Genomic DNA, 26,915 nt, shown 5'->3' with positions numbered 1-26,915 from the left:
TAAGATCGACAGACCTTTAGCCATGCTAACGAAGAGAAGAAGAGAGAGAACTCAAATTACTAACATACAGGATGAAAAAGGCAATATCACAACAGATGCTACAGAAATACAGAAGACGATTAGAAATTATTTTGAAAACCTATATTCCAATAAAATAGAAGATAGTGAAGACACCGATAAATTTCTTAAGTCATATGATTTGCCCAGACTGAGTCAGGAGGATACACACAATTTGAACAGACCAATATCAATGGATGAAATTGAAGAAGCCATCAAAAGACTACCAACCAAGAAAAGCCCAGGACCGGATGGGTATACAGCGGAGTTTTACAAAACCTTTAAAGAAGAATTAATACCAATACTTTTCAAGTTATTTCAGGAAATAGAAAAAGAGGGAGCTCTTCCAAATTCATTCTATGAGGCCAACATCACCCTGATTCCGAAACCAGACAAAGACACCTCAAAGAAAGAAAACTACAGACCAATATCTCTAATGAACCTAGATGCAAAAATCCTCAATAAAATTCTGGCGAATCGAATACAAAAACACATCAAAAAAATAGTGCAACATGATCAAGTAGGATTCATCCCTGGGATGCAAGGATGGTTCAACATATGGAAATCAATAAATGTTATTCACCACATCAATAGACTTAAAGATAAGATCATCTCGATAGATGCAGAGAAAGCATTTGACTAAGTACAGCATCCCTTTATGTTCAAAACATTAGAAAAACTAGGGATAACAGGAACTTACCTTGACATTGTAAAAGCTATCTATGCTAAGCCTCAGGCTAGCATCATTCTGAATGGACAAAAGTTGAAGGCATTCCCTCTAAAATCCGGAACAAGACAGGGATGCCCTCTATCACCACTTCTATTCAATATAGTTCTCAAAACACTGGCCAGAGCAATTAGACAGATGAAAGAAATTAAAGGCATAAAAATTGGAAAAGAAGAACTTAAATTATCACTATTTGCAGATGACATGATTTTATACCTAGAAGACCCAAAAGGGTCTACAAAGAAACTACTAGAACTAATAAATGAATTCAGCAAAGTGGCAGGATATAAAATCAACACACATAAATCAAAGGCATTTTTGTATATCAGCAACAAAACTTCTGAAACGGAAATGAGGAAAAACACTCCATTCACAATATCGTCAAAAAAAATAAAATACTTGGGAATCAACCTAACAAAAGAGGTGAAAGAATTATACAATGAAAACTACAGAACCCTAAAGAGAGAAGTAGAAGAAGATCTTAGAAGATGGAAAAATATACCCTGTTCATGGATAGGCAGAACTAACATCATCAAAATGGCGATATTACCAAAAGTTCTCTATAGGTTTAATGCAATGCCAATCAAAATCCCAACGGCATTTCTTGTAGAAATAGATAAAGCAATCATGAAATTCATATGGAAAAATAAAAGACCCAGAATAGCAAAAGCAATTCTAAGCAGGAAGTGTGAATCAGGCGGTATAGCGATACCAGATTTCAAACTATATTACAGAGCAATAGTGACAAAAACAGCATGGTACTGGTACCAAAACAGGCGGGTGGACCAATGGTATAGAATAGAGGACACAGAGACTAATCCACAAAGTTACAACTATCTTATATTTGATAAAGGGGCTAAAAGCATGCAATGGAGGAAGGATAGCATCTTCAACAAATGGTGCTGGGAAAACTGGAAATCCATATGCAACAAAATGAAACTGAATCCCTTTCTCTCGCCATGCACAAAAGTTAACTCAAAATGGATCAAGGAGCTTGATATCAAATCAGAGACTCTGCGTCTGACAGAAGAAAAAGTTGGCTCCGATCTACACATTGTGGGGTCAGGCTCCAAATTCCTTAATAGGACACCCATGGCACAAGAGTTAATAACAAGAATCAACAAATGGGACTTAATTAAACTAAAAAGTTTTTTCTCAGCAAGAGAAACAATAAGAGAGGTAAATAGGGAGCCTACATCCTGGGAACAAATTTTTACTCCTCACACTTCAGAGAGAGCCCTAATATCCAGAGTATACAAAGAACTCAAAAAATTAGACAATAAGATAACAAATAACCCAATCAACAAATGGGCCAAGGACCTGAACAGACACTTCTCAGAGGAGGACATACAATCAATCAACAAGTACATGAAAAAATGCTCACCATCTCTAGCAGTCAGAGAAATGCAAATCAAAACCACCCTAAGATACCATCTCATTCCAGTAAGATTGGCAGCCACTATGAAGTCAAACAACAACAAGTGCTGGCGAGGATGTGGAGAAAAGTGTACACTTGTACATTGCTGGTGGGACTGCAAATTGGTGCGGCCAATTTGGAAAGCAGTTTGGAGATTCCTGGGAAAGCTGGGAACCACCATTTGACCCTGCTATTGCCCTTCTCGGACTATTCCCTGAAGACCTTAAAAGAGCATGCTACAGGGATACTGCCACATCGATGTTCATAGCAGCACAATTCACAATAGCTAGACTGTGGAACCAACCCAGATGCCCTTCAATAGATGAAAGGATAAAAAAAATGTGGCATCTATACACAATGGAGTACTATGCAGCAATAAAATTGACAAAATCATAGAATTTGCAGGGAAATGGATGGCACTAGAGCAGATTATGTTTAGTGAAGCTAGCCAATCCCTAAAAAACAAATACCAAATGTCTTCTTTGATATAATGAGAGCAACTATGAACAGAGCAGGGAGGAAGAGCAGGAAGAAAAGATTAACATTAAACATAGACATGAGATGGGAGGGAAAGGGAGAGAAAAGGGAAATTGCATGGAAATGAAGGGAGACCCTCATTGCTATACAAAATTACATATAAGAGGTTGTGAGGGGAATGGGAAAATAAACAAGGAGAGAAATGAATTACAGTAGATGGGGTAGAGAGAGAAGATGGGAGGGGAGGGGAGGGGAGGGGGGATAGTAGGGGATAGGAAAGGTAGCAGAATACAACAATTACTAATAGGGCATTATGTAAAATTGTGGATGTGTAACCGACGTGATTCTGCAATCTGCATTTGGGGTAAAATTGGGGGTTCTTAACCCACTTCAATCTAATGTATGAAATATGATATGTCAAGAGCTTTGTAATGTTGTGAACAACCAATAAAAAAATAAAAATTAAAAAAAAAGGGGGAGGGGGGCTAGGGTTATAACTCAGTGGCAGAGCACCCCTGGGTTCAATCCCTAGTACTGAGGAAAAAGAAATTATCAACTCATGGTCAGTTTTGTTTTGTTCCCTTCCTGTATTTTACCTTATAAACCACTTTACATTATTTAAAACACTTTCATCTACATTATAACTTTTGATTTTTCATAGCAATTGTGAAAGGTAGGTTATGTAATTTTACAGGAAATCCTCTCTCTAACAAATTACTATTTGAATGTATATGCCAATTTTTATTATGAAGGGGAAAAAAGAATGCCATACACCTTTACGCATGTTTTATTGAGGTTTTATGCATCCCAATTCATTAGTAAAAAGTCATTAACCTTAGGTATTATTCAAACTGACTAGATTATTTTTTGACAAAATTATTAGGACAATTACCCATTTCTGATTTTCTAGAAACTAGTTTCTGAATAACCTTGGACCAAACCCATCCTATAAAAATATGATTTTACTAAACAAACTACCTCTAACATTCACATTTTTTCACTTAACAGCTACAAATGTCTAAAATTTTAAGGAAGGATTCCAATTTAGAACAATTTTAGGCCAAAAGTGATGCTTATAATGGGTTCAGATATATGAAAATCAACCAAATGAGCCATTTAATTTGTGGTTCGGATGTCATTTTTCTGACAGTTATCAGTGGAACTGTCATGCATCTCTAGAATGTGGGACTATAAGGATTATTTATTTTGATATAATTCTTTCATATGATTGCATCTGACATTTTGACAGAATGTATTTATGTGTGCATGCATGTGAGTATTGATTATCAATATTTTCCCATTACATTACTTGAATATAAATTAGTTCTGATCCTCATCATGACCTGATTTACATAATCACATTATTATCATAGCAATATTTAAAAATACTTAATTACATATAGATATTTTTTTCTTGATCTCTTTCCTGCTTGACCTAGAATACCAAGGATGTCCCCAGTGCTCACTTGAAGGATGATTTAGTCACACTAGCAAAACCCCAGGCTCAAATGTCAAATGGGATTAAACATGCTGTAATTTTCTTGCCACAGAAGTTACAGTTGTATTACTCATGAAGGCAAACTGTAAATGTTTAGTGATTATACATGTTTTTCATCAACTCCCCAGATGGGATTTTTTTTACCTTTGTTTGAGAACAACAACCGAATACTGAAATGCACCAGCTGATGCCAGCAATCCAAGGCTTCATTAGTGCACACGAAGTAATGCTCACTTTGTTACGCAAATAATTACAGAGATTAAATGAAAATAAACAATGAGAGGATGTGCAGACGCTCTGAAGTTAGGTTATTATTTTAATTACTCTAGTGACTTGCACCAACCTTCATTATCAGCCACAGATCAAATTTAAATTGTTTTATGTAAGAATATCATAAACTATATGGAAAAGTACTATAGCTATGCAGTGATTATGCTTATAAAATTGACACTTTATTCAAGTTCCCAATTTAAAAAAGTTATTTCTACTCCATCACCTAATAAACTCACTACATATTTTTGAAGCATAATAAAATTTCCACTTAGAAGTGTTTTACCCTGGTTTTATGCTTCAAATGAGCATCCTTAGTAATACTTTTTGTATCTTTATATCTTTACTCAGATTTAATAATAAAGGATTTGAGGCCACAGTTTGAATCACTGAATGTAAAACAATATAGAATATTCAATCATTTGAAATAAATGTCACTTAGAATTATGTCATCTTTAGTGTATACCCTATATTTGGAGAAGTTGATTTCTTCTTCTGCTATACTGACTTGGGAAAACTAAGGACCCACTACAGGTGGAGATACTGTATAAAGGAATTTCCAGTCTTATTTAGAATTGTTTTGTTTTTGTTTTTTATTTTAGTACTGGTGAGTGAGCCCAGCTGTACTCTACCATTGAGCTATACCCCCCAACCCTTTATTATTTTGAGACAGGGTCATGCCAAGTTTCCAAGGCTGGCCTCAAACTTGCAATCCTTCTGCCTCAGCCTTCCAAGTAATTGGCATTACAGACCTATACCACTGCATCAGGCTGTTTCACTTTATAGTCATGTGTTAATTTATGATTCTTGGAGAGCCCCAGGGTTAAGACATTGAGGAACTGTTACCTGTATTTCTTGACTGCCTCTGTGTAATGCCAGCTCTTCTGAGAAATATTTCACCTAACATCCCAATTATCCTTACACAGTTCCCATGGAGTATACATTATTACACCCATTTTCCAGATGAGGAAATGAAAGCTTTGGGAGGTTCGTTTACTTTCCAGAGTTACATAAGTAGAAAGAGCCCAGCTGGGAATCAAATCCAGGCCTGCCCGATTCCATATACCTTGATGTCTCCCAGCAGAAGACTGAATGAAGCAAACCTGGATGCAAATGCTGACTGAGGAAATAGGATAAAAGGAGCCACAGTCCCTGATGCACTGGTTAAGTGTTGTATTGCATGACATCAGTGAATATTATGCACTAGCTAAAATCTCAAATTTGAGTGGTTTTCAAAGTGTTTTACCTCTGAATAGCTTTGGATCTTGGAGAACACACAATTAGGAAACTGATTTCATGGTATAGTGGGACTGAGATCCTTACTAACAAAGGTTAGTGGTGTGTTTTAATACAACTCAGTAATCACTTGAACTTCACTCCAGCTAATACAGGCATTTCTCTTCAACCAAGTTTAAAAACTCCAACAGAATGGAAAATTCAGGAGCCTTTGGGGGAAAGAGAGTAGGACTGACCTGTGCCCTACCTTCTAGCTTTTAAGGAAAGCTGGTACTGGCTTCCCCCTTCCTCCCACCATGACGGAGGCTCACCAAGGCCAGACCAGGACATCGTCTTCCCAGAGTTTGCCTTACATTCAGAGATGCCTTAGGCTATTCCAGAATTTGGGTAGGGATCAAACAGAGTCTTTGTTTCCAATGTTTAGGATGTACTAATCTGCAGAATTTAAACTTAGTTGTGGGTAAGTTGGGAAGTTGGGACAGAAGACTAACCTTGTGTGTTGGGGACGGGGGGGGGGGGGGGGCAGCGTTAGCCTGAGATTTCACTCTCAGAATCTAAGCGGGAAGTTACGGAAATTCGCAGATGCGCAACGCCTGATAATCCGAAGGAGAGGCAATGGTAGGGCTGGGAGAAAAAGCAGGAGAAAGCCTGGAAGAGGGGAGGCAACCGAGCGGGGGGGGGGGGGGTGGAGTCGCAATTGCCTAGGAGCTCTGCTTTGCGCCCCGAGAATGCGCAGTCGGAGGGATTCAGATAACCGAGGGAAGATGGGCTCAGAAATTATTTATCTGAGGCCTAAAGGGAGAGCTTTCCAGTTGCTTTGCAAGCACCTCCCTGGGACGTGCCTCTTCTTTCTTCCTGGTACATTACAGCCAGCCTGGGAAGGATTCAGGTGGCAGGTCCGCTAGATAGAAAAAGTCCAAGTAAGCGCCAGTGGTTTTCTTAGTGTCTTCTGGACACTGTCATGGTTCTACATGTCACCGCACACTCTGATTCTGATGGTACTGGGTTTATATCTAGGAAGGCAAAGCCCCGCCCGACCGGGCTGTGTCCAGAGGCCCAGCGGTGAGGAAGCCACCAGCTATACTCAGGAGACCCTCGTTCCATTTCCACTTGATCATTTGTGACTAGCCTCGAAGGAATTCTTTCAATTCTCCAGCCTGAGCTTCCTCATCCAAATAAATGAAGGTACTTCTACTTCCCAGGCCTCCTTGGATCATTGGGAGGGGTCAATCGCAATAATTCCGGTGACAGCAGACTGTTTGGGGCTATGGCTCCAAATTATTGGGGGAAATTTAGTTAAACATACTCAGCAGGAGTTTTATGAATCTTCCTCCCCTCACGCCTCCCCCCCCACACACACACACACTCCTCAAAGATCCAGCTGCGGTCAAAAATCTTTTGGATCGTTTCTTTCTTATGGGCTACTTCATAGATCAAACACCTAAGTGCGGCACCCCTCCATCTCCGTGGGCTCCTACCGATAGCAGCCTTTCCGTGAGCGGTTTCCATCCCCGACCCAACGTTCCGCACACTAATCCCGCAGCTGTGGAGCCAGGAAAGAGATCCCGTTGCTCTCTCCCGCCTTTCTCCTACTCTTATTCCCCAGCCTAGGTCTCCCGAGTTTCCTACACGTGAATGGATTTTCCTGCTGATCTCCAAAGACCTTGCAGTATTTCAGAAAGCTGAGAGCGCGCGGAGATGAGAGAACGAGCATCACCCCTGCCCGGAGAGGTCGTGCAGCCCCGCAGGGACCCTCCTCCTGCTCCCCTTTTGGCTGTGTAGCTGCTGCCTCCCGAGCTAGCTCTCGGGGCTGTCAGCATCAGACCCCGCAGAGAGCCGGAGGCCCCCTCCCCACTTCCCTCTCGCAGCCCCTCTCCGCCAGTAGCAGCGCTGCTGTCTTCCCACAGGAGGACTGGGAGGACGCTGGAGTCTGCAGCGCCCCCGCCCCCTCGCTTTTTCTTTCTTTCCTTGCTTTGGGATCTTGCTGCCGGAGCCGGGAGAGGTTCTGAGAAGAAAAGAGCAAGGGACAGCTGCGGCGCGGGAACGGAGCTGGGGGCGCAACATCCGCGGTGTCTCCTCTGGGTTCCAGCCAACCGGGCCCACAACGTGAGGAAGAAAATCTCCCTGCACCTGCCACCCGCCCTCGAAGGAGTATCAGAGAGCGTTTCCGAAGCCCGCTCTAGGAGCCCCTTTGCCCGCAGCGCGGTGGGACTAGAGTAGCGAGGCAACCCGGGTGCCGGCTCCAGGCTTCCACTCTTCGGGAAGAGCACAGTGGGGATCATTGCCTTCCCTCACTGGGCACAACTCTGGGACCAGCAGCGCGCGGCTGGACCAAGTACCGCTTCCCGCCGACTCACCCAGAGTGAAGGGACAGCCCCTGCCCTCCCGCCCGCTTCCACTTCTTGTTGTGCTACCTTCCCCAGCACCTGCGCGGATCCCCCACGCCCAGGTGGCGAGCCCCTTGGCTCCCGGTCCCTGCAGCGCCCCTGGCCCGATGAAAAGCGCGCCGGTTGCATTTCTTTGAGTGCGGGAGCCAGCTGGCGTCCTAGCCGAGCCCTGGGGTCCGCCGGCTCGTCCCCCTCTGGGGTGTCGGAGAGAACCGGGAAGTGCGCACCATGAAGTCCGCGCTGTTCAGTCGCTTTTTCATCCTCCTGCCCTGGATCCTAATTGTCATCATCATGCTCGACGTGGACACGCGCAGGCCTGCGCCCCCCCTTACTCCGCGCCCCTACTTCTCTCCCTACCCAGTGGGCCGCGGGGGCGTCCGACTCCCGCTCCGCAGAGGTAGCTCCGGGCGCGGTGCGGAGAAGCGCAACGAGTCTCGACCGCAGCCGGAGCCGCTGCTGCCCACCATCTATGCCATCACGCCCACCTACAGCCGCCCGGTGCAAAAAGCCGAGCTGACCCGCCTGGCCAACACGTTCCGCCAGGTGGCGCAGCTGCACTGGATCCTGGTGGAGGATGCGGCGGCGCGCAGCGAACTGGTGAGCCGCTTCCTGGCGCGGGCCGGGCTGCCCAACACGCACCTTCACGTGCCCACGCCGCGGCGCTATAAACGGCCAGGGTTGCCGCGCGCCACGGAGCAGCGCAACGCGGGCCTAGCCTGGCTGCGGCAGAGGCATCAGCACCAGCGCGCGCAGCCAGGTGTGCTCTTCTTCGCAGATGATGACAACACCTACAGTCTGGAGCTCTTCCAGGAGGTAGCGCCGGCCTGCCCCCACTGGAGGGCAAGGGCGGGAGGGGCCTCGGGTCCAGCTGGGCTGGCGTCTCACGTCCGCTCGCGCTTTGCCTGCACTTTTAAGTTCTCAGTTCTGCGTGCGCGCATTGGGAACTCAGCGTGGAGTAGCTCCACGCAGGCAGTTTGCAGCCACCGCTGACATTGGGGCAGTGGGGTGAAGCGGGTGAAAGGACCTTGTGGCCCAGGGAGACAAAGTCTGCCCTGGAGCTTTGTTGTCCCAAGACTGGGCCACAGAAATAGCACAGGTAATTTGCAGGGAACCGGCTCTGGCCAGCTTGAGGATGGAGCTCATATCTGGAGGTAGGCTTGATGTACTCCAAGGGTTTTCAAAGCATACAGGTGTAATTCCGAGTCAGGCCCATATGGAGGAAAGTGGAGATAACTCGAAAATCATCCCAGAAGCAAATTTCTCTCATACAGCTCCCAGGTGCAGAAATGGTTGTTAGTGAAACACTGACTTCTATGAGGGTCCTTCCTCTATCTCTTCCTTGTACTCCACAAAAGTTTTTTTCTGCCCATGATGATGAACCCTTTCCTAGGAAGCCTCTCTGGCAAATGAGTTGAGATTGTTCTGCCCTGCAGTTATCTTTTTGCAGCCCAAGACATCATCTAGCCCGACTGATGCCCTTTTCACAACCTTTCTTCCTTTAAGGCCTCTGGCTTGGCGAGTTAAGAAGCTCCCTTTGCACTAGGCCATTGCTTTCAGGTGCTCCCTGAAATTCTGAGCGCAGCTGGGCGCCCTTCCTGCCGACAAGACATGTATGTTCTTTGGAAAGCCACAAGCATGGACAAGCAGCAAGCATGGGATTCAAACAGGTGTTGTTAAAGGCTGGTATTTTGCAGTGGGCTTGTGTGTAGTCTGCAAAGAGACTGAGTTGCATGACTATCAGTTTTCTTCTTCTCAGTACACAGTTAAAGCTGACCAAAACCTTGGTGTCTTTGATGTCCTGTGGACTATTACCATCCTCCACCTGAAATTCCTTGACATCTTGCCTAGGAAAGACTCCCCCAATACCCTTTCCTCCCCTCATGTCAATTGGACATTCCCAAAACTGTGTGAGAATAATAATGAAGTGATAAAATAATCTGTATGACTAGTAATCTAATACCTAACTGCCCCACCCCATTTTCATCCCAATCTCTATTTTGCTTTCTTAACTTCTGGACAGTTACGCTGTACTCTGATTGTTTAATTATTATGTGGCTTTCAAAATTTTTTTTCTTAATTGCTACCTTCATTTCCATTTATCCTCACCTTCATGAATAAAAGGAGCATCTTTTCTGGACATCATTTCACTTCATGGCTTGTTTCCCATTGTTTCTCCAGAGAAATAAGCTTGCGAATGTATTGTCTTCATTGTATCCATGATTAGAAAGATGATCTGATGGTTTTAAAGTTAGGTTCTTATTTTAAGTTGGGCTGTTTATGTGCTCTTTGCTCCAAGAGTGGTCTAAGTAAAATAATGCATATCACTATTAACATTTGAGGAGCTGGATTGTCAAGGGAAAATAATTGTATTTATCCCGGTTTTTAGTCTGTTGGCATGAGGTGTTGAATGAGTGGAAAAGTTGGCACATACTAGACAGTGAAACATTTGAAACAGTCTTTCTTTAATGCTCACCATGCTAAAAGGGAGGCTTGTTAGTGGGGGATATCATGTAGGAGGAAAATCCAGTAGGATTTTCCATCAGCTCATGGAGAGATAAAAAGAAAAGGAAAGGGTAGGGAGAAAAAATAGTATTGGCAAAGAGGAAATTATAAAGAGAAATTATGCAAAACTTTTAAGACCAAAATTTTGTACAATTGGAAGTAATAAGATAATAAAATAAATGTATCTTAAGAACATGCACAACTATTTATGAAGAGTTGTCAACTATACATATCAAAAGGTTTGTTGTTTTTATGTATAATATGCATCAAACACTTACAATTTAAGTTATATATCTCCTGGACATTTTTCCCAGACAGTAATTTTTATAACTTACAGTACATTTCTGGACCATGACTTCCAGCTCCCTTTCCCCTAGCTGTAAGATTAGGCCTCTGTGTAAGTTCGTGTTGAACACATAGTTTCCTTGTTACAACTTTTTACCTTGTATGCAAGTACCATTGAACTTGATCAGTGGAATGTATGTGTCCTTAGTCTTGTGCATTTTTCAGAATCTGGAGATTTTTGGTTTTCTTTTTTTTCTGTGAACTCTTAGTTTCATTAACGGAATGACCTACTATGCACCCAATCTGGAATTAATGATTCTATGCGTACTATGGTATAAACACTGTTTTCTTGTAGAAAAGATAGGACCAGAAAAAAAAAATTTTGATAACTGCAGCTATTTGGGAAGGGAAAGATGCTGATCAGGGATACTATAGGGCTGAGGCATATATCTCAGCCCTTTATATTGTTCATACTCACAGAGTTTAGTTTTTAAGTCATTCACGGGAAGGAAAGAATGTCCCAAGTCAGGCTTCATCTTTTATTCATAATGCTTCTCATTTCCATGGTTGATGTTAGAGTAGATAAGATAAAAGGAGGAAAATGAACCAGATACAAATTAACTCGCTAAGGATTGGCTGCAAATGAAGGAAAGTAAAGGATGAAAGTTCTCCAAATTGAATTACACACGCAACAGGCAATCTGTAGTCAATTATTCCTCTCTAGTAACTGGAATAGTTGAAATAGTGCTTTTTTCCTCCCGTAAAGCTAATTTTCAGCCTCCCTTTTTAACTGAGCTCTGCTGCCAGGAAAGAAATATTTGCATTGAACAATCCTATGTTAACAACCAAATCCATTCGCAAATGAAGTCAAGTGTGAGTTGTAACCACAACAACTTCCACTGGAGAAGGAGGTAGTAGGGTTTTATCAGGTTTCAAGTATCTCAACTACTCTGGTCCTTCCTGTGGCATTGACAGGGTTTTGCACACTGGTAATCAGGCCTGCCTGTGCATTCTATTGATCTAGCTCCCTGGAAAAGCTTATTTGCAAAGGATTTAAGCTGCTTTAATAAAAGCCACAACAACAAGCAATTGTGACTTTAGCTGGTCATATTTCCAATAACATTATTGATCAGATTTCTGTTCTTCACTAGAAAACCTTCAAAGCTTTCCTAAGTTTAAAGTGGATGCTTTTCAGGTGAAGTTAGTTTCACCTTTGGAAATCAATTGAAAGGTTAAAAAGCACTTTCCAAGCAAAGAAAAAAAAAATATCTTTAATGAGATGAGACTGGATCTTGAAGATGTATCTGGAAAGCAGTGAACTAAAGAGGCCTCTTGTTTATATTTCATGTTGGGTGCTGTTATGCTGTCTGTGTGCTAGGAAGATGCTGGAGTTGAGGTTTAATTCTGTCTTGCTGAAGGAAAGTAAAAGGAAAGTGGTTTCTTCCCCATAGTAAGTGCTGAACTATTTCCCCCCTCCTGCATGCAATTTACTAGATCCATAATCCAAAGAATATTAGAGTTTACAATGCTTGTCATTTCCTAAAATAGTTACTGTTTCCTGAAAGAGTTGATAACAGTTACTTAGTTTAGGGTAATTATCTTCTTAAAGTGAAAAATCCTGGAAGATTGTCTTAGGTTTAGCCTAAAAGACTAACTTAAATGTACCCCTTATATTTTATTTCTTCTCCTCTGAAAGCATATTGACAGTCATGCCATGGGTCTGGTAGAATGTGAGAATTTTGTAAAACTGTGTATATAAAACTACACCCAATTTTCTTAGACTATAAATATTGCATCTATAGATTTTCTTTGCTCTCTCTGGATGTATATTGTTTGAATTATGGTTCATTTTTGATAGTTTTCTTTGGAGACCAGCAGTTTTCATTTGGATTTTGATATTTTAATGGGCCAGAAATAACAATTTGGGTTTAAAAGACATTCTCCATTCTGCCTCTTCCTATTGTCTTTGTTCATCATTCTTCCTTCAACCTACTTTTCACTGATTATTCTCTCATGAATAGACATGAAGACATGTCCAGATTATTATTTGCTGTGATGGATGGTGTGTCTTTTAAAGGTTTAGGCTGCTGTTGTGGCTTCTTGGAAGCTGTAGCAGTGGCTCCATTTTCTTCTGTCTACTCCACTTGCTTCTAAATTACAAACTGGTAAATTTTCTCTTGTGTGAACAGTAATAGAATGGTAATTGCTTTTAAGGCATGCTGCAAAAGCAAAATAGAAGAGCCAAAGTCAACGGTCTTATTTATTAACTATTCCAGGTGGAATTCAAGTGGTGTTTTCTTTTTCCCCCACAGAATTCAATAATGTTCAGATATGTCTATTCAGACCTTTTGGACTCTGGTGGAATATTTGTTCAGTCTATTTAGATACCACACTATTGTGTGTTTGATTCACAGTGCTATTGAAGCATGAAATGTAAGTTTTGGGTGGTTCTCAAATTCTCCCCCCAAACATAGGTAAAATTGTTATACCAGTTCATAGGTAAGTAGGTTGGTTTAGAATTGATTTCCAATTTGCAGAAATACAACCATGCCTGGTAACTCTTGCATATGATTTTAAATAAATGCCAAAAATATCCCCTACTTAGATACAAGCAAATTATAGTTAACATCAATTGAGCACTTGTATGGGGGAGAAACCACTCTTATGTTTTACATATATTAGGCTCACCACACCCACTGCATGATAGTTGCTTATCATGTTCCTTTTGAGTCTCCCACAGTAATGCTTGGGTTTGAGCACAGTTCTTTGCTGAGTACATGAGGTTTAAACCAATGCAACCTGACTGTGGAATAGTGTTTACGACTGCATAATAAATCAATATCCCCATTTATTTTTTATTTTTTTTAGATGTAGTTGGACACAATACCTTTATTTATTTTTATGTGGTGCTGAGGATAGATAGAACCCCAGGGCCTTGCACGTGCAAGGCAAGCATTCTACCGCTGAGCCATAACCCCAGCCCCTCAATATTCCCATTTTTAACTGAAGTTCCACAAAATAACTAGAAAAGGTAGTGAATCTGTTATGTCAGAGATGGAGTTTGAAACCCAAGTGCCCTTATTCCAGAGTCCACCTTGGGGACTGTCCTGAGGGGCTCTTGTTTGACATGCACAGTCAGAACAAAAGTTGCCATTGTAATATATACAGCATTTGATTAGCAGGAATCTTCTGATATTGTTGCTGTCTTCTGCCTTACTTGAACCCAGATTTTCCTTCTTGGCTTATATCATTAAATCAATTTTCTCTCTTGACTTTTCTATGTACGTATGTATGTATTTATTTCTGGTGGTACTGGGGATTGAATCTAGGGCCTCATCTATGCTAGGCATTTCATTCCCACCGAGCTACACCCAGCCTAATTTTTTCTTTTACTGTTAATTATTTTAAATTGACAAAATTGTATACATTTGTGTTGTACAATATGATGTTTTGATATATGTATAAATTTGTTACCCCACATATTTTTGTGGTGAAACTATTTATAGCAATTTTCAATTATACAGTATCATGTTACTAAACCTTATCACTATATTGTACAGTAGATACCCTGAATTTATTTTAATTTTTTTTGACTAATTGAAATTTCTATCCTTTCACCAACATCTTCTCAACCCCGCCACCTCCTGCCTCCCACCCAGTAACATTTGATCTTAGGACATTTTTTTTTTCCTTGTTCACATCTCTAACTTACAGACCATTTGGGTTTTCGATTATATTGTCAAGTCAAGTGAAAATTGCCAAAGAGGTAGTTATGATTTCTATTGGTAGTTATGATTTCTATTTTTAATTAGATAGGTAATAACCAATTTCTGCAAGAAGATAAATGTTAATTTTTTCCTCAGCTTATATGTAGGTATCAAAAACTCTACTAGGCATCTGGCCTTGTAGAAGAAATGGCATTGAATGGAAAAAAAACTTTTCAGGGTAAGAATGGAGAGAATATATTGAACAATTCAATATAATGAATTATTTCACGGGGCACAGTGGCTTACTCCTGAGGCAGAGGATGGTTGCTGGGAGTCTGAGCAGAAGCTGATGTGGCATCTGATGGGCATTCCCACCTGAGGCTGAGGCAGCACCTCTAGGGGAATTTGGGAGTGCCTGTGGGGTCCTCAGTTCCCCACACAGTGTGCTCGTTGTGTTGGTTGCCACCAGGCCACAGTCACCTCACTGTTCCCATGCTGGTAGGAGGTTTGTTCATTTTTTTTGTCTGATTTCTTCTTGGATTAAGAATTTCACTGGGTTAAAAACAAATTGAATAAATCATTGGCTAAGTCTTGTATGCTAAAAACCAAAAACCAAACAAACAAAACCTTACAGACAGCTGTGCTGAAGGGGGCCATCTTGTTCTCTACCAAAACATCCGGTTATTTGGTCCTTTCCCAAAATAACTGAAACCTCAATAGCTCTTTAATACCCTCCATCAGTGAAAAGAATTTTAAACAAAATATCCATCCCATGCTGAATCAGACCATACAGAACCAGACTGCTGTCCCTTCTGCTGCAGACACATAATGCATCATGTCCCTGTGGGGACAGGTTCTGAGAACTGTTATTAAGCGACTGTTATCATGGGAGCATCGTTAGGGTGAATTCACACAAACCTAGATGGTAAGCCTATCACTCAAGGAGGCCTCCTGATAATAAAATCAAGAAATGGCAAACTTGAGATGTGACACTGCTGCTCTGAAGCACAACAAGTTTTAATAAACATAGAGTACACTCTAAAATAACAAGAGATATGGTATGGTAGATTCATGAACCAGTAACATAGTTGTCTACTGTCATCAGTTACTATGTACAGCACATAATTGTATGTGCTATATCTTTACACAACTGGCTATACAGTAGGTTGGTTACCCCAGCATCACCTCAAACCACTAGTAATAATACATTGTGCTACCTACTGCAGTGGATGTTGAAAGGTGATGGGCATTTTTCAGCCTTATAGGACCATCTTATAGGACCATCATCACATGTGGTGTTCCTTGTTGATGAAATGTCATCATGTAAGGACATGGGTTATATTTATAAATTGTACCTTCATTTCTCTAATGAAAGTTGAGCGTGCTAAATGCTGACCATTCTCCATTATCTGAAATCTTAGTCATCTAGAAGAATTGCATCTTAGCATAAATGATATCATTCTGTGAGATCCCTTCTACCTACCTGAGTTTAAATGTTATCACATTTAGAAGATATTTGAATATAATGAATCAGTTTGTCTTCTATACCTTGTGACACATCTTAATTGGGCACTGTTAATTAATTGGGCTCAGTTAAGGCACAAGGTCCTTCAGCTGTGGACAGTGCATCCCAGAACCCATTGGTTCCATGTCTAAATTTAATACATACCCTACTATCAGTGTATCTTGAGACAAATACCGGTACCTCAATGGAGTTGGCAGTGGTCAGAGCTGTAGGGAAGTGACATTTGAGTCAAGTGAGTGGTGAAAGTGGGGTGGGTGGGAGACTCTCCAGAGAGAGGCGACCACATTTGTGAACCTGAGAAAACAGGGTATATGGACTGTCCAGGGACCTAAAAGTTGTCCTTGATGACCAAAGGCCGGGATGATGAGAGGCTGAGGTGGAGGGAAGTAGTCAGCCACCTTTCCATTTCCTCTATGGAAAGTGGGATTATCTCCACCTATAAAGAAAATAAGTCTTTAGTTTCTTGGGTGGGCATTTAAATGATGCGCATTAGACTCTTGTTCCCGGATACTGCCATGTCCTTATGTAAATCTGTGAATTTGAAAATGTATGTAGCAGTGTAAAGGGCATATTTTCTATTTTGTTTTTTGTATTTGTTTTTCAGAATACTTGTTAAGCAAATCTTTGGCATTTTACTTTTTCAACAGAGCTTAGATAATATAGGTAGCAAATTGGTAGAAAACCTATAGATAAATATTTGTATAATTAGGTACACCAAGAAAGTGGTACTGTAGTCTTGTGTTTTTGTTGTTGTTGTTTTGTTTTGTTTTTTGTTTTGGTTTGGTTTTTTTGTACCAGGGATTGAACCCAGAGGCACGTAAATACTGATCCACATCCCCAGCCCTTTTATTAATTTTTTTTTTTGTTTTAAGACAGAGTGTTGGTAAATTGCTTAAGTCCTCACTAAGTTGCTGAGACTGACTTTGAACTTGCAATCCTCCTGTCTCAGCCTCCCAACCTGCTGGAATTACAGATATGGACTGCAATTTGTGGATTCTTTATAGCACCTAACATCACCTTAAATAATAGTCTCTATATTTTCATCGTTTTTTCCACTAGAGTACAAGGATAGGAATTTTTTCTTGTTTGCTACTTTATTTTTAGTGTCCACAGCCTTGCCTAACATATATAGTAAATGTTTATTGAATGAATTATAAGTTTTAGAAGCTGAAGGAATTTATTGCAGAAAAAAGTTAGTCCCAGAAAATAATCCTGCATAGAGAATGTCATTCAAATAATAGTTTTGAAAGCTGTGTTAAGATTAACTGAGTTCTTTCAATAGTAGCTTAAAGATTTCTGGGTGTGATGGTACACACCTGTAATCTCAGTGACTGGGAGGCTGAGGTAGGAGGATCTCAAGTTCAAGGCCAGCCCGGAAATTTAGTGAGACATTGTCTCAAAAGATAAAAAGGGCTAGAAATATACCTCAGTGGTAGAGCACTTCTGGGTTCAATACCCGGTATAAAAATAAACGTGGCTTCTACTCTTTAAAAGAGTTTTCACCGCTGAAAGAAGGGTGGAGATGGGTGCATGAATATTTATGTAGTACCAAGGCAACCTTGTTAATAGCCATTAAGGGGGGAAGTTGTGAGCCAGTTGAGGGATGTACAGGTAAATGCACTGTCTCAGTTGTCTAGTGGCCTCTAAGCACTCCTGTCATCTGGGCACATCCCTGGAGGCACAGTGAGAGGAGGAGGTAGAAGTACTTAACTCTCCCTGATGTGGACCTGCCTCAACTGGGTATCTACTTATACCATTGGGTGTTGACTAGAGCGATTAGAGTTAACTAGGGCTTGTCCAAGGATCTTGGGAGAAAGTGAAATGTGAAAGTGAATCGGACATTTGGAGTTGAGAGGACATGAAGTGTGTTCTGTGGGTTTTGAGTCCTAAGACTCAAACAATGTGAAGGCTAGGAAGCTGGCTTGCTGGTAAGCTCCGAGTAGGATGTTAAACTTCACACAGGTCCTGGGTGTGAATTTAGTTATTGTGTAGTCCCAGAACCTAGCACAGAGGCAGGGCATACTTATTACATGATAGACTGATGCATTCATTTGTGCCAGAAATAATTAAGAGTTGATATGTGACCAAGCAGAGGGCAGCTAAATAGAGAGAAATGAGATTTTTTTTAAAGCACCTGATTGGAAGCAGTTGTTTGATCTTTAAGGCCCTTTCCTGGAGTGGGAAGAATCCCTTTAGCTTTACCTTGAGCTTCTTCCCATCCCACCTTTTCCTGGGACACTGAGCCTCTCATTGGCCTTCTGCTGACTGGAGCTTACCAGATGCTTCAATAACCTTGCTCCTTTTTCCAAACACTGCATAAATTTTCCTAAGTAGACATTTTAAAGCCTACTTCCTGCCATAGGGAAGACGTAGCAGTTGGAGTTGGCAGGGTGTGCGTGTGCACATCCTCCACAGTGTCTCCTGGTGGCTCTCACCTTGAATGCTGCGGTTGCTCACTGCTCTTTCTTCACAGACCCTGCCCCTTCAGGTCTGTTTCAGGCAAAAACTGAGCCATAACCAGGGGTGTGATGCAGTCGTCCTAACATTTTCTGTTTGCATAGCTCCTAACAGAATTTTGTAAAAGCAGTTTTACACCTTCTGGTATATTTGAAAATTTTAAAAATCATTTTAAATATTTGCAAAGCATATGATTTCCAGTATATTATAAATATTGACATTTGCAAATAAACTCTCATATATCTAGTAGATTCTATAACTACCATTAAGAATGTGATACCCATAATCATTCATTTAATAAATATACTTTTCAACGGAATTGGGTATTTTTTTTTTCTTTCTGGTGCTAGGGATGGAACCCAGGACCTTGAGCATGCTGTGCAAGTGCTCTATCAGTGAGCTACATCCCCAGCCCCTAATTTGAAAATTTTGTGTTGCTCTTTTCTCTGTTTTTACCCTCAGAATTTTACTGAAGCTTAATTTAGTTCAAGATCATTTATTGATCCTCCTATTACTCATATCTGCAATGACAAAGAATTCAGAGAGTCACAGGACTTTTAGAAAGTATAAGTACCACCAGTGTTTGTCTTAAAAACACTTTGGGACTGACTTTAATGTTAAGTCAGTAGTAGTAAACAATTAATCAAAACAACATAAATGCTACAGTTGGACATTAACTATTAAGCATAAAAACTATATATACATATTGGAAATTGGCTTCTTAGTGACATAGAGGGAACATTTTTTGTTGATTTACATATTCTGTATTCATTGATAAATATTACAAATTGCTAGAAAGAGAGAGGGTTTAGTGTGAATTCTGTTCCTATTAGGTTAACTTTGTTTACATGAAGCAAGATGAAAGATGTATCTTATAGCAGTGTTCCTCAAGTTTTTGAAATTTTTAAGCCAACAATCAGATGCTCTCTCAGCAGTGATCTATTGATAACATTCAATTCTATTGAATGCAAATAATTGGACACCTCTTGTCTCCCCAAAGGATTTATTACCCATTCATTAGAGGCATTGACTTTCTTAATGAAGACAGCAATATATCTAATTACCTTTGTTTCGTGCCCTGGAGGTTTTACTATGGTGAGACACTGTATTTAATACAATTCTGTTGGGTGAGACAAGGCCCTTCAAAGAACAGAGAAGGACAATCAGAGCAGCTCTGGCTCTGGGAGGGCAGAACCTGCCACCCTCGAAGCAGGTGAGTGTTAGGAAAGCAAACATGGGATTGCTGAGGGTCCACTAATTGATCTCCTTTAAGCCTGCTGCATCCACATAGTCCATGGAGAGTCTATGTATATATCCAGGGACTACCCAGTCTGAAACCTGATGTTTGGGTGGATGCTAAATGAAGAACTGGAAGATGTGGTCTTCAGGCCTGGTTGAGCCAAAGGTCACCCCCAAGACCTCAGGGGAACTAATATTTTCTGACTTTTTTTTTTTAACTCATTTCTTGGTCCCACCCTTGGTGTCAGATGGGTACACTACTGTCTTCCAAACAAGGAAAAGCCTTGATGTTCAGCTTCCTCACAGGGCAAATACACATGTATAGGGTCATTGTGAGAATTATATGAGGTGATAGGTGGGTAAATAGGGTAACTTCTGTATTCATTTGGACATCTTCTCTCAAGTCAGTGGTCCCAGAGCTGTGGAGAGACTCCAGCAGACAGGATGTCACAAAGCCACCTAACTGCTGTGGATGCACTAATCCTGACTGTCTCAGTGGCCCCAAGGCACTGCTCTGTTGGTTGATGAAAATGAGAATGTAAGTCTTGTCCATATGTGGACTGGTTGTTCATCATCTAAATACACTTGGCATCACAATATGAAAATGCCGGTGTCACTTTTAAAGGTCAGATGACAGTTTGGGGATATTTTGGTAACTTTGAAAAGTTCCTCAGCTACATCTGTTCACATGCAAAAGTGCTTGGAACATCCTTTAGAAGCCTTTTCTGTTTGGGGAGCTGCAGTCTTGCTCTGTAGGAACACTCTGTTACATGGGGCTGATGAGCTGGTAGTTAGGGCTTATCCCCTATTCATTTTTATTAAAGAAAAAGAAAAACCAATTTACTGGGTAGTGGACCCAGCAGGACTCTACTACTGAACTATATCCCTTTTTTGAGGTACAGCCCTTTTTGTTTATTGAGACAGGGTCTAAGTTGCCCAGACTGGCCTTGAACTTGTGACCCTCCTGCCTCAGCTTCCAGGATCACTAATCTTACAGGTATGCCTGGCTGAAAATAATTTCTTACAATTTTCATTGTTCTTTAATACATTTCACTATTTGCCTACCACCTTTCCTTCCTGTTGTACATACTGATAAGACAATTTTTGTGGGTTTTGTCTTTTCTGATCTTGTTTTACCTTTTTATTTTAGGATTTAAGAAACAAATAAGTTACAAGTTGGGTTAAACCATGTTTATTCCTATGGGCAGTGATTTGGGGTTTTACAGCAACCCATGGGGTTCCTCTGAGAATCAGTTGATTGTCCTATAGATCAAATATAGGTGCTCATGTGTTTGGCTCTTGTAAATCCAGTGAAATATAAAAGTACACGCAGTTGGGCTTGTTGGTGCATGCCTGTAATCCCAGCTACTCTGGAGGCTGAGGCAGGAGGATCACAAGTTCAAGGCCAGCCTGGGCAGTTAAGTAAGATCCTGGCTTAAAATTCAAGGACCAGGAATGTAGCTCAGTGGTAAAGCACTTTTGCCTAGCATGTGCAAGGGCCTAGGTTTAATCACTAGTGCCACAAAAAACAAAACAAACATCCACATGCCTATTCTATTTTGTTTTTACATCTTTTCCCCCTGAACATAAAGGGCAATAAGGAGAAATAAAAGTTGAGTATTCTTGGTTTTTTAAAAATTGTTTTGATGATATTTACATTTGCCATTTACTTTTACCTTAGTAACCTCTAATGAGGTAAAGTATATTTTTGCCACTGTAATCTAACCTGGAAACCTCTAATCTACTCTTCAACTCTCTAACTATTCTGGGTACTTTACATAAGTGGAATCATATGATATTATCCTTTTGTGTCTGGATTTTTTCATGTAGAAGACTGTCATCCCAGTTCATTCACATTGTAGCATGCATCAGAACTGTATACCCTTTTGAGGCTGAGTGCTATCCATTTTATATATGGACCACACATTGCTTATCCATTCATCCTTCGATGGGTACTCAGATTGCTTTCACATTTTTTGCTATTGTGAAATGTGCTTTCACATTTTTGCTATTGCTATAATGCTGATCTGATGATTGCTGTACACATATCTGCTTGAGTACCTGTTTTAAATTCTTTGGAGCATAAACACAAAATTGGAATTGGTAGATCCTGTTGTAATTCTATGTATCATTTTTTAGAGGACCTGCCATGCTTTTATCCACAGTAACTACAACTGTCTTACATTTCCACTAAGCGCACAGGGTTATAATTTCTCCACACCCTAGCCAATGTTGTTTTTTAGATACTAGTCCTCAAAAAATGTGAAGTGAAATCTCTCACCTGAAGTGAAAAGTGTGTCATCTCATCATAGATTTGCGTTTTCCTAATGATTGGTGATATTAAGCATCTTTTCATGTGCTTCTGGCCACTTGGAGAACTGTCTATTCAAGTTCTTTTGCCCATTTTTAATTGAGTTGTTTTTTGTTGTTATTAAATGTGGGTTGGGTTAAACCATGTTTTTTCCTTTGGGCAGTAATGGGGGGGAGGTTATATGTTCTTTATATGTTCTGGTTATTAATCCTGTATCAGATTTGTGATTTGCAGATATTTTCTCACATTTCAAGGGAGGCCTTTTTATTATACTGATCATGTCCTTTAATGAACAAGTTTTTCAATTTGATGTTGAATTTTTTTTCTTTTGTGTTTTTGGTATCATATCTAAGAAATGTCAAACTCAATGTCACTTTTTCTTCTAATATTCATAGTTTGAGTTCCTTTTTACAAGGCGTTAGGAATTCAACTAATTCAGCTCCATTCTTTTGCATGTGTGTATCCAATTTTTCACAGCAGCATGTACTGAAGAGACTGTTCTTTACTCATTGATCTCAGTGAAAATGAATGACTTTGTGAAGAATTATTTTAGAGTTTATTTCTGAGTTCTCTATTCTATTCCATTGGTTTATATGCCTGTCCTTTTTTTTATTGGATGTTCACAACATTACAAAGCTCTTGACAAATCATATTTCATACATTAGAATCAAGTGGGTTATGAACTCCCATTTTTACCCCAAATACAGATTGCAGAATCACATCAGTTACACATCACATTTTTACATACTGTCATTATATGCCTGTCTTTACTGGTACATGCTGTTTTGGTTAATGTAGTTTTGTAGTAAGATTTGAAATCAGGAAGTGTGAGTCCTCCAATTTTGTTCTTTTCCAAGTTTTTTTTGGCCCTTTAGGGTTCCTTGAGATTCCATATGAATTTTAGGATATCTTTCTTTTTGTAAACCAGTCATTTGGATTTTAATAGGGATTGTATGGAATCTAGAGATTGATTTGAGTACAGTTGACATATTAATTTTAAGTCTTCTAATCTACAAAATGTTCCCTTTATTATTGTCTTTAACTTCTTTCAATAATATTCTATTTTCAGCCTATCAATTTTTTCTTCCTTTGTTAACTTTATTTTTAAGTAGTTTATGCTTTTTGATGCTATCTGATAGGTTTTAATCACTATTCCCTGTCTGAAAAATATCATCTACTGCTAATATAACTAAAAAGTCCAGGACTGAGAGAAATTTTAGGTATACACAATATAAATAGATCTTAAAAATATGCATAGCATAGAAAAATTGAAAAATATTTTGGTGTCGTTATGTACATTTAAAATATTGTATACAAAACTAATCAGGAGGCTGAGGCAGGAGGACTGCAGATTTAAGGCCAGTTGGGGCAACTTAGCAAGACCTTGTCTCCAAAACAAACAAATAAGACTGGGGGTGTAGCTCAATGGTAGTCTGCCTAGCATGTGTGAAGCCTTGGGTTTAATCTCTAGCACTGCAAAATAACAGCAAAAAACAAACAACAACCCCCCACACAAACCTGCACTCAGTATTTCACATTTTACAAAAACATTCTCAAAAATAATTCGGGGTTTTCTAAATGATGTTTTATAGAACATTGTGTCTGGTGAGATGTTTCTAAGCATGATTTTATTTCTTTATTGGTTCCTTTTAGTTATACAAAACATTAGTATTCATTTGACATAATTATGAAAGCATGGAATATTTGCTATATTTCCCCTTCTTCTCTCCTCCCTCCCCCTTTTCCCTTCCCTCTACTGATCTTTGTGCTACTAATAGTTTTTTTTTAATTAATATCTTGTGGATATACATAATAGCGATTCACTGTGGTTATTCATATACATTCATAGATAAGTTGGCTCAGATTCAATCCACTCTTCTTCCCTATTCTGCTCCTCCTCTCTCCCCCTAAATCCCCTTCCTGTATGCCACTGATCTTTCTTCTATTTGATAAAATTCTCCCCTCCTTTTTTTTTCTCCACCACTTTCCTATTCTAGACTACCTTCTGCATATTAGAGAAAACATCCAACCTTGATTTTTTTGTGTCTGGCTTATTTCACTTTGCATGATAGCCTCTAGTTCCATCCATTTACCGGCAAATGGCATAATTTCATTCTCCTTTATGGCTGAGTAGCATTCCATCGTGTGTGTATACCACATTTTCTTAATCCATTCATCTGTTGAAGGGCACCTAGGTTGGTTCAGTTGCTTGGCTTTTGTGAATTGTGCTGCTATAAACATTGATGTGGCTGCCCCCCATCACTATTGTATGTTGATTTTGTATCTTATGGATATATAGCAAGGAGTGGGATGGCTGGGTCATATGATGGTTTCATTCTTAGGGTTTTGAGGAATCTCCATACTGCTTTCCAGAGTGGTTGAACTAATTTGCAGTCCCACCAACAATGTATGAATGTAGCCTTTTCCCCACATCCTCATCAATATTCACTATTATTTTTGTTCTTGATTGCCATTCTAACTAGAATGAGAAATCTCAATGTAGTTTTGATTTACATTTCCCTAATTGTTAGATATGTTGAACATTATTTCATATATTTGTGGACCATTTGTATTGATTTTAAGAAGTGTCTATTTAGTTCTTTTGCTCATTTATGAATTAGGTTATTTGTTTTGTTTTTTGGTGTTTCATTTTTTGAGTTCTTATATATTCTGGATATTAATGCCCTGTCTAATGTGCAGGTGGTAAAGATTTTCTCCCATTCTGTAGGCACTCTCTTCACACTCTCAGTAGTTTCCTTTGCTGCACAAAGGCTTTTTATTTGATGCCATCCCACTTATTGATTTTTGGTTTTGTTTCTTGTTCTTTAGGAGTCTTATTAAGGAAGTTGGTCTCTATGGTGACATGTTGGAATGTTAAGCCTACATTTTGTTCTAGCAGTTGCAGTTTCTGGTCCAATTCCTAGGTCTTTGGTCCACTTATATTGACTTTTGTGTAGGGTGTGAGACAGAGGTCACATTTCATTCTTCTACATCGTGTGTGTATACCACATTTTCTTTATCCATTCATCTGTTGAAGGGCACCTATTTGTTAAAAAGGAATCTTTTGTCCAACACATGTTTTGGGCATTTTTATTTAGTAGCAGATAACTGTATTTATGTGGGTTTGTCTCTGTGTCTTCTAATCTACTCCACTGGTCTTCGTGTCTGTTTTGGTGCTGGTACCATGCTGCTTTTGTTAGTATTTCTCTGTAGTATAATTTGAGTATTGGTATTGTGATTTGTGATACCTCCAGCATAGTTCTCTTTGCTCAGTATTATCTAAGCATGATTTTATTTTTATTTTTTGAGAGAGAGAGAATATATCTTTTTTTTTTTTTTTTTTTTTTTTTGTAGATGGACACAACACAATGCCTTTATTTTTTTTATGTGGTGCTGAGAATCGAACCCCGGGTGGCGACCGTGCTAGGCGAGTGCTCAGCCGCTGAGCCACAATCCCAACCCCTAAGCATGATTTTAAATGCCTTGATTTTTACTGATGTTCATCTTCAGGGCTGTCCCCAAATAGGCATCAAAGATTAAACTTCTGAAACATGAAGGAAGGGGACACTTTATTCCATGCCTGGGATTATAAAATTTACTTGGTGTAGATTTTTCTAGAAAGATGGATGTATTTTCTTTCTTAAACATCTAAGAAAAACAGTTCCTATTAATTTCTTGATAACCAGTCCCAATATCTAAACCAAGGTTAGCAACTCCCTGCCTCTGAGCAGCATGTGAGGAAGGCGATGGTGAAGTTAATGACAGTGATGACAGGGGATGCTAATATGGCACTTGTTTGCCTCATTTAGTTTTCAAAACAACCCTGTAAGATGGGACCGTGATTATGTCCCCATTTGTGTATGTGGAACAAGCTTAGAAAGCCTGTCTGCCATGCCCAGGGCCAGAGAAAATAGTGGGAGGCTGAGCTTCGAATGTAAGGAGGCAGATTCACAGACTCAACTTTTTACTTTACCTTTTCTATACTGTCTATCTCTAATTCTAATTAATTGATTTTGGTATAATTTGATTTTTTTTCTTTTTTCATTTTTATTTTTTGGTATCAGGGACTGAGCCCAGGAACACTAAATCACTGAGCCACATCCCCAAGCCTTTGTTTTTTTTTTTTTTTTTTTATTTTGTGGCAGGATCTTTCTAAGTTGTTTAGAGCCTTGTTAAGTTGCTGAGACTGGTTTTGAACTTGGCAATCTTCCTACTTCAGTCTCCTGAGTTGCTGGGGTTACAGGTGTGCAACACCATGCCCAGTAGTTTTCTTATTTTTGTTTTTTATTTCAAGTGTGATTTGAAAATACAAACCTAATTTCTCTTAATTGAAATATATTGATTTGCTTTATATTCCTGGATATGGTTGATATTCGTGCATGTTCCATGTATACTTAAAAGAACATTTATTCTACAGTTGTTGGATATGGTATTCCACATATGTCAGTTTGGTTGGGTGCTCTTTAAAATTATTATGTCCCTGCTGATATTTAGTCTGTGTGCTCTATCAATCGTAAAGGTTCTGACTACAACTGTGAATTCTTCTCTTGCTCCTTTTAGACCTATCTAGCCTTTGTTTCACTTATTTTAAAGCTATGTTGTTTGGTGCACACACATTTAGATTTGATAGTTTTTCTTGACCAATTGATCTTTTGTCATATGAAATATCCTCCACTATCTCTGGTGACCTTATTGTTTTAAGAGCTATTTTGTCTGACATTAATATAGCCACAAGAGCTTTCACAATAGCTTTGTCTGTTGTATCATTTCCCATAAAACCTTTTGCTTTTTTAAAAAAAATTTTAATGTTGTAGATGGAC

At 39.8% G+C, this 26,915-nt stretch overlaps 1 protein-coding gene across 1 annotated transcript in view; it reads left to right on the top strand.

The window, feature by feature from the left end:
• Positions 1–8,297: 8,297 nt before the first annotated feature.
• B3GAT2 (beta-1,3-glucuronyltransferase 2) overlaps positions 8,298–26,915 on the top strand; it is a gene marked incomplete at its 5' end in the record, with an annotated part of 63,365 nt that continues 44,747 nt past the window's right edge. The window contains one exon of the mRNA XM_081293998.1: positions 8,298–8,882. Within this exon, the coding sequence (XP_081150124.1) occupies positions 8,298–8,882 (585 nt within the window). The remainder of the gene's footprint in view (positions 8,883–26,915) is intronic.

The sequence above is a fragment of the Spermophilus citellus genome (assembly GCF_964194105.1).
Source record: "Spermophilus citellus genome assembly, chromosome: 5".
NCBI classification, from domain to species: domain Eukaryota; kingdom Metazoa; phylum Chordata; class Mammalia; order Rodentia; family Sciuridae; genus Spermophilus; species Spermophilus citellus.
The sequence above is the reverse complement of the archived record's forward strand: the minus strand, read 5'-3'. Positions and strand labels throughout refer to the sequence as shown.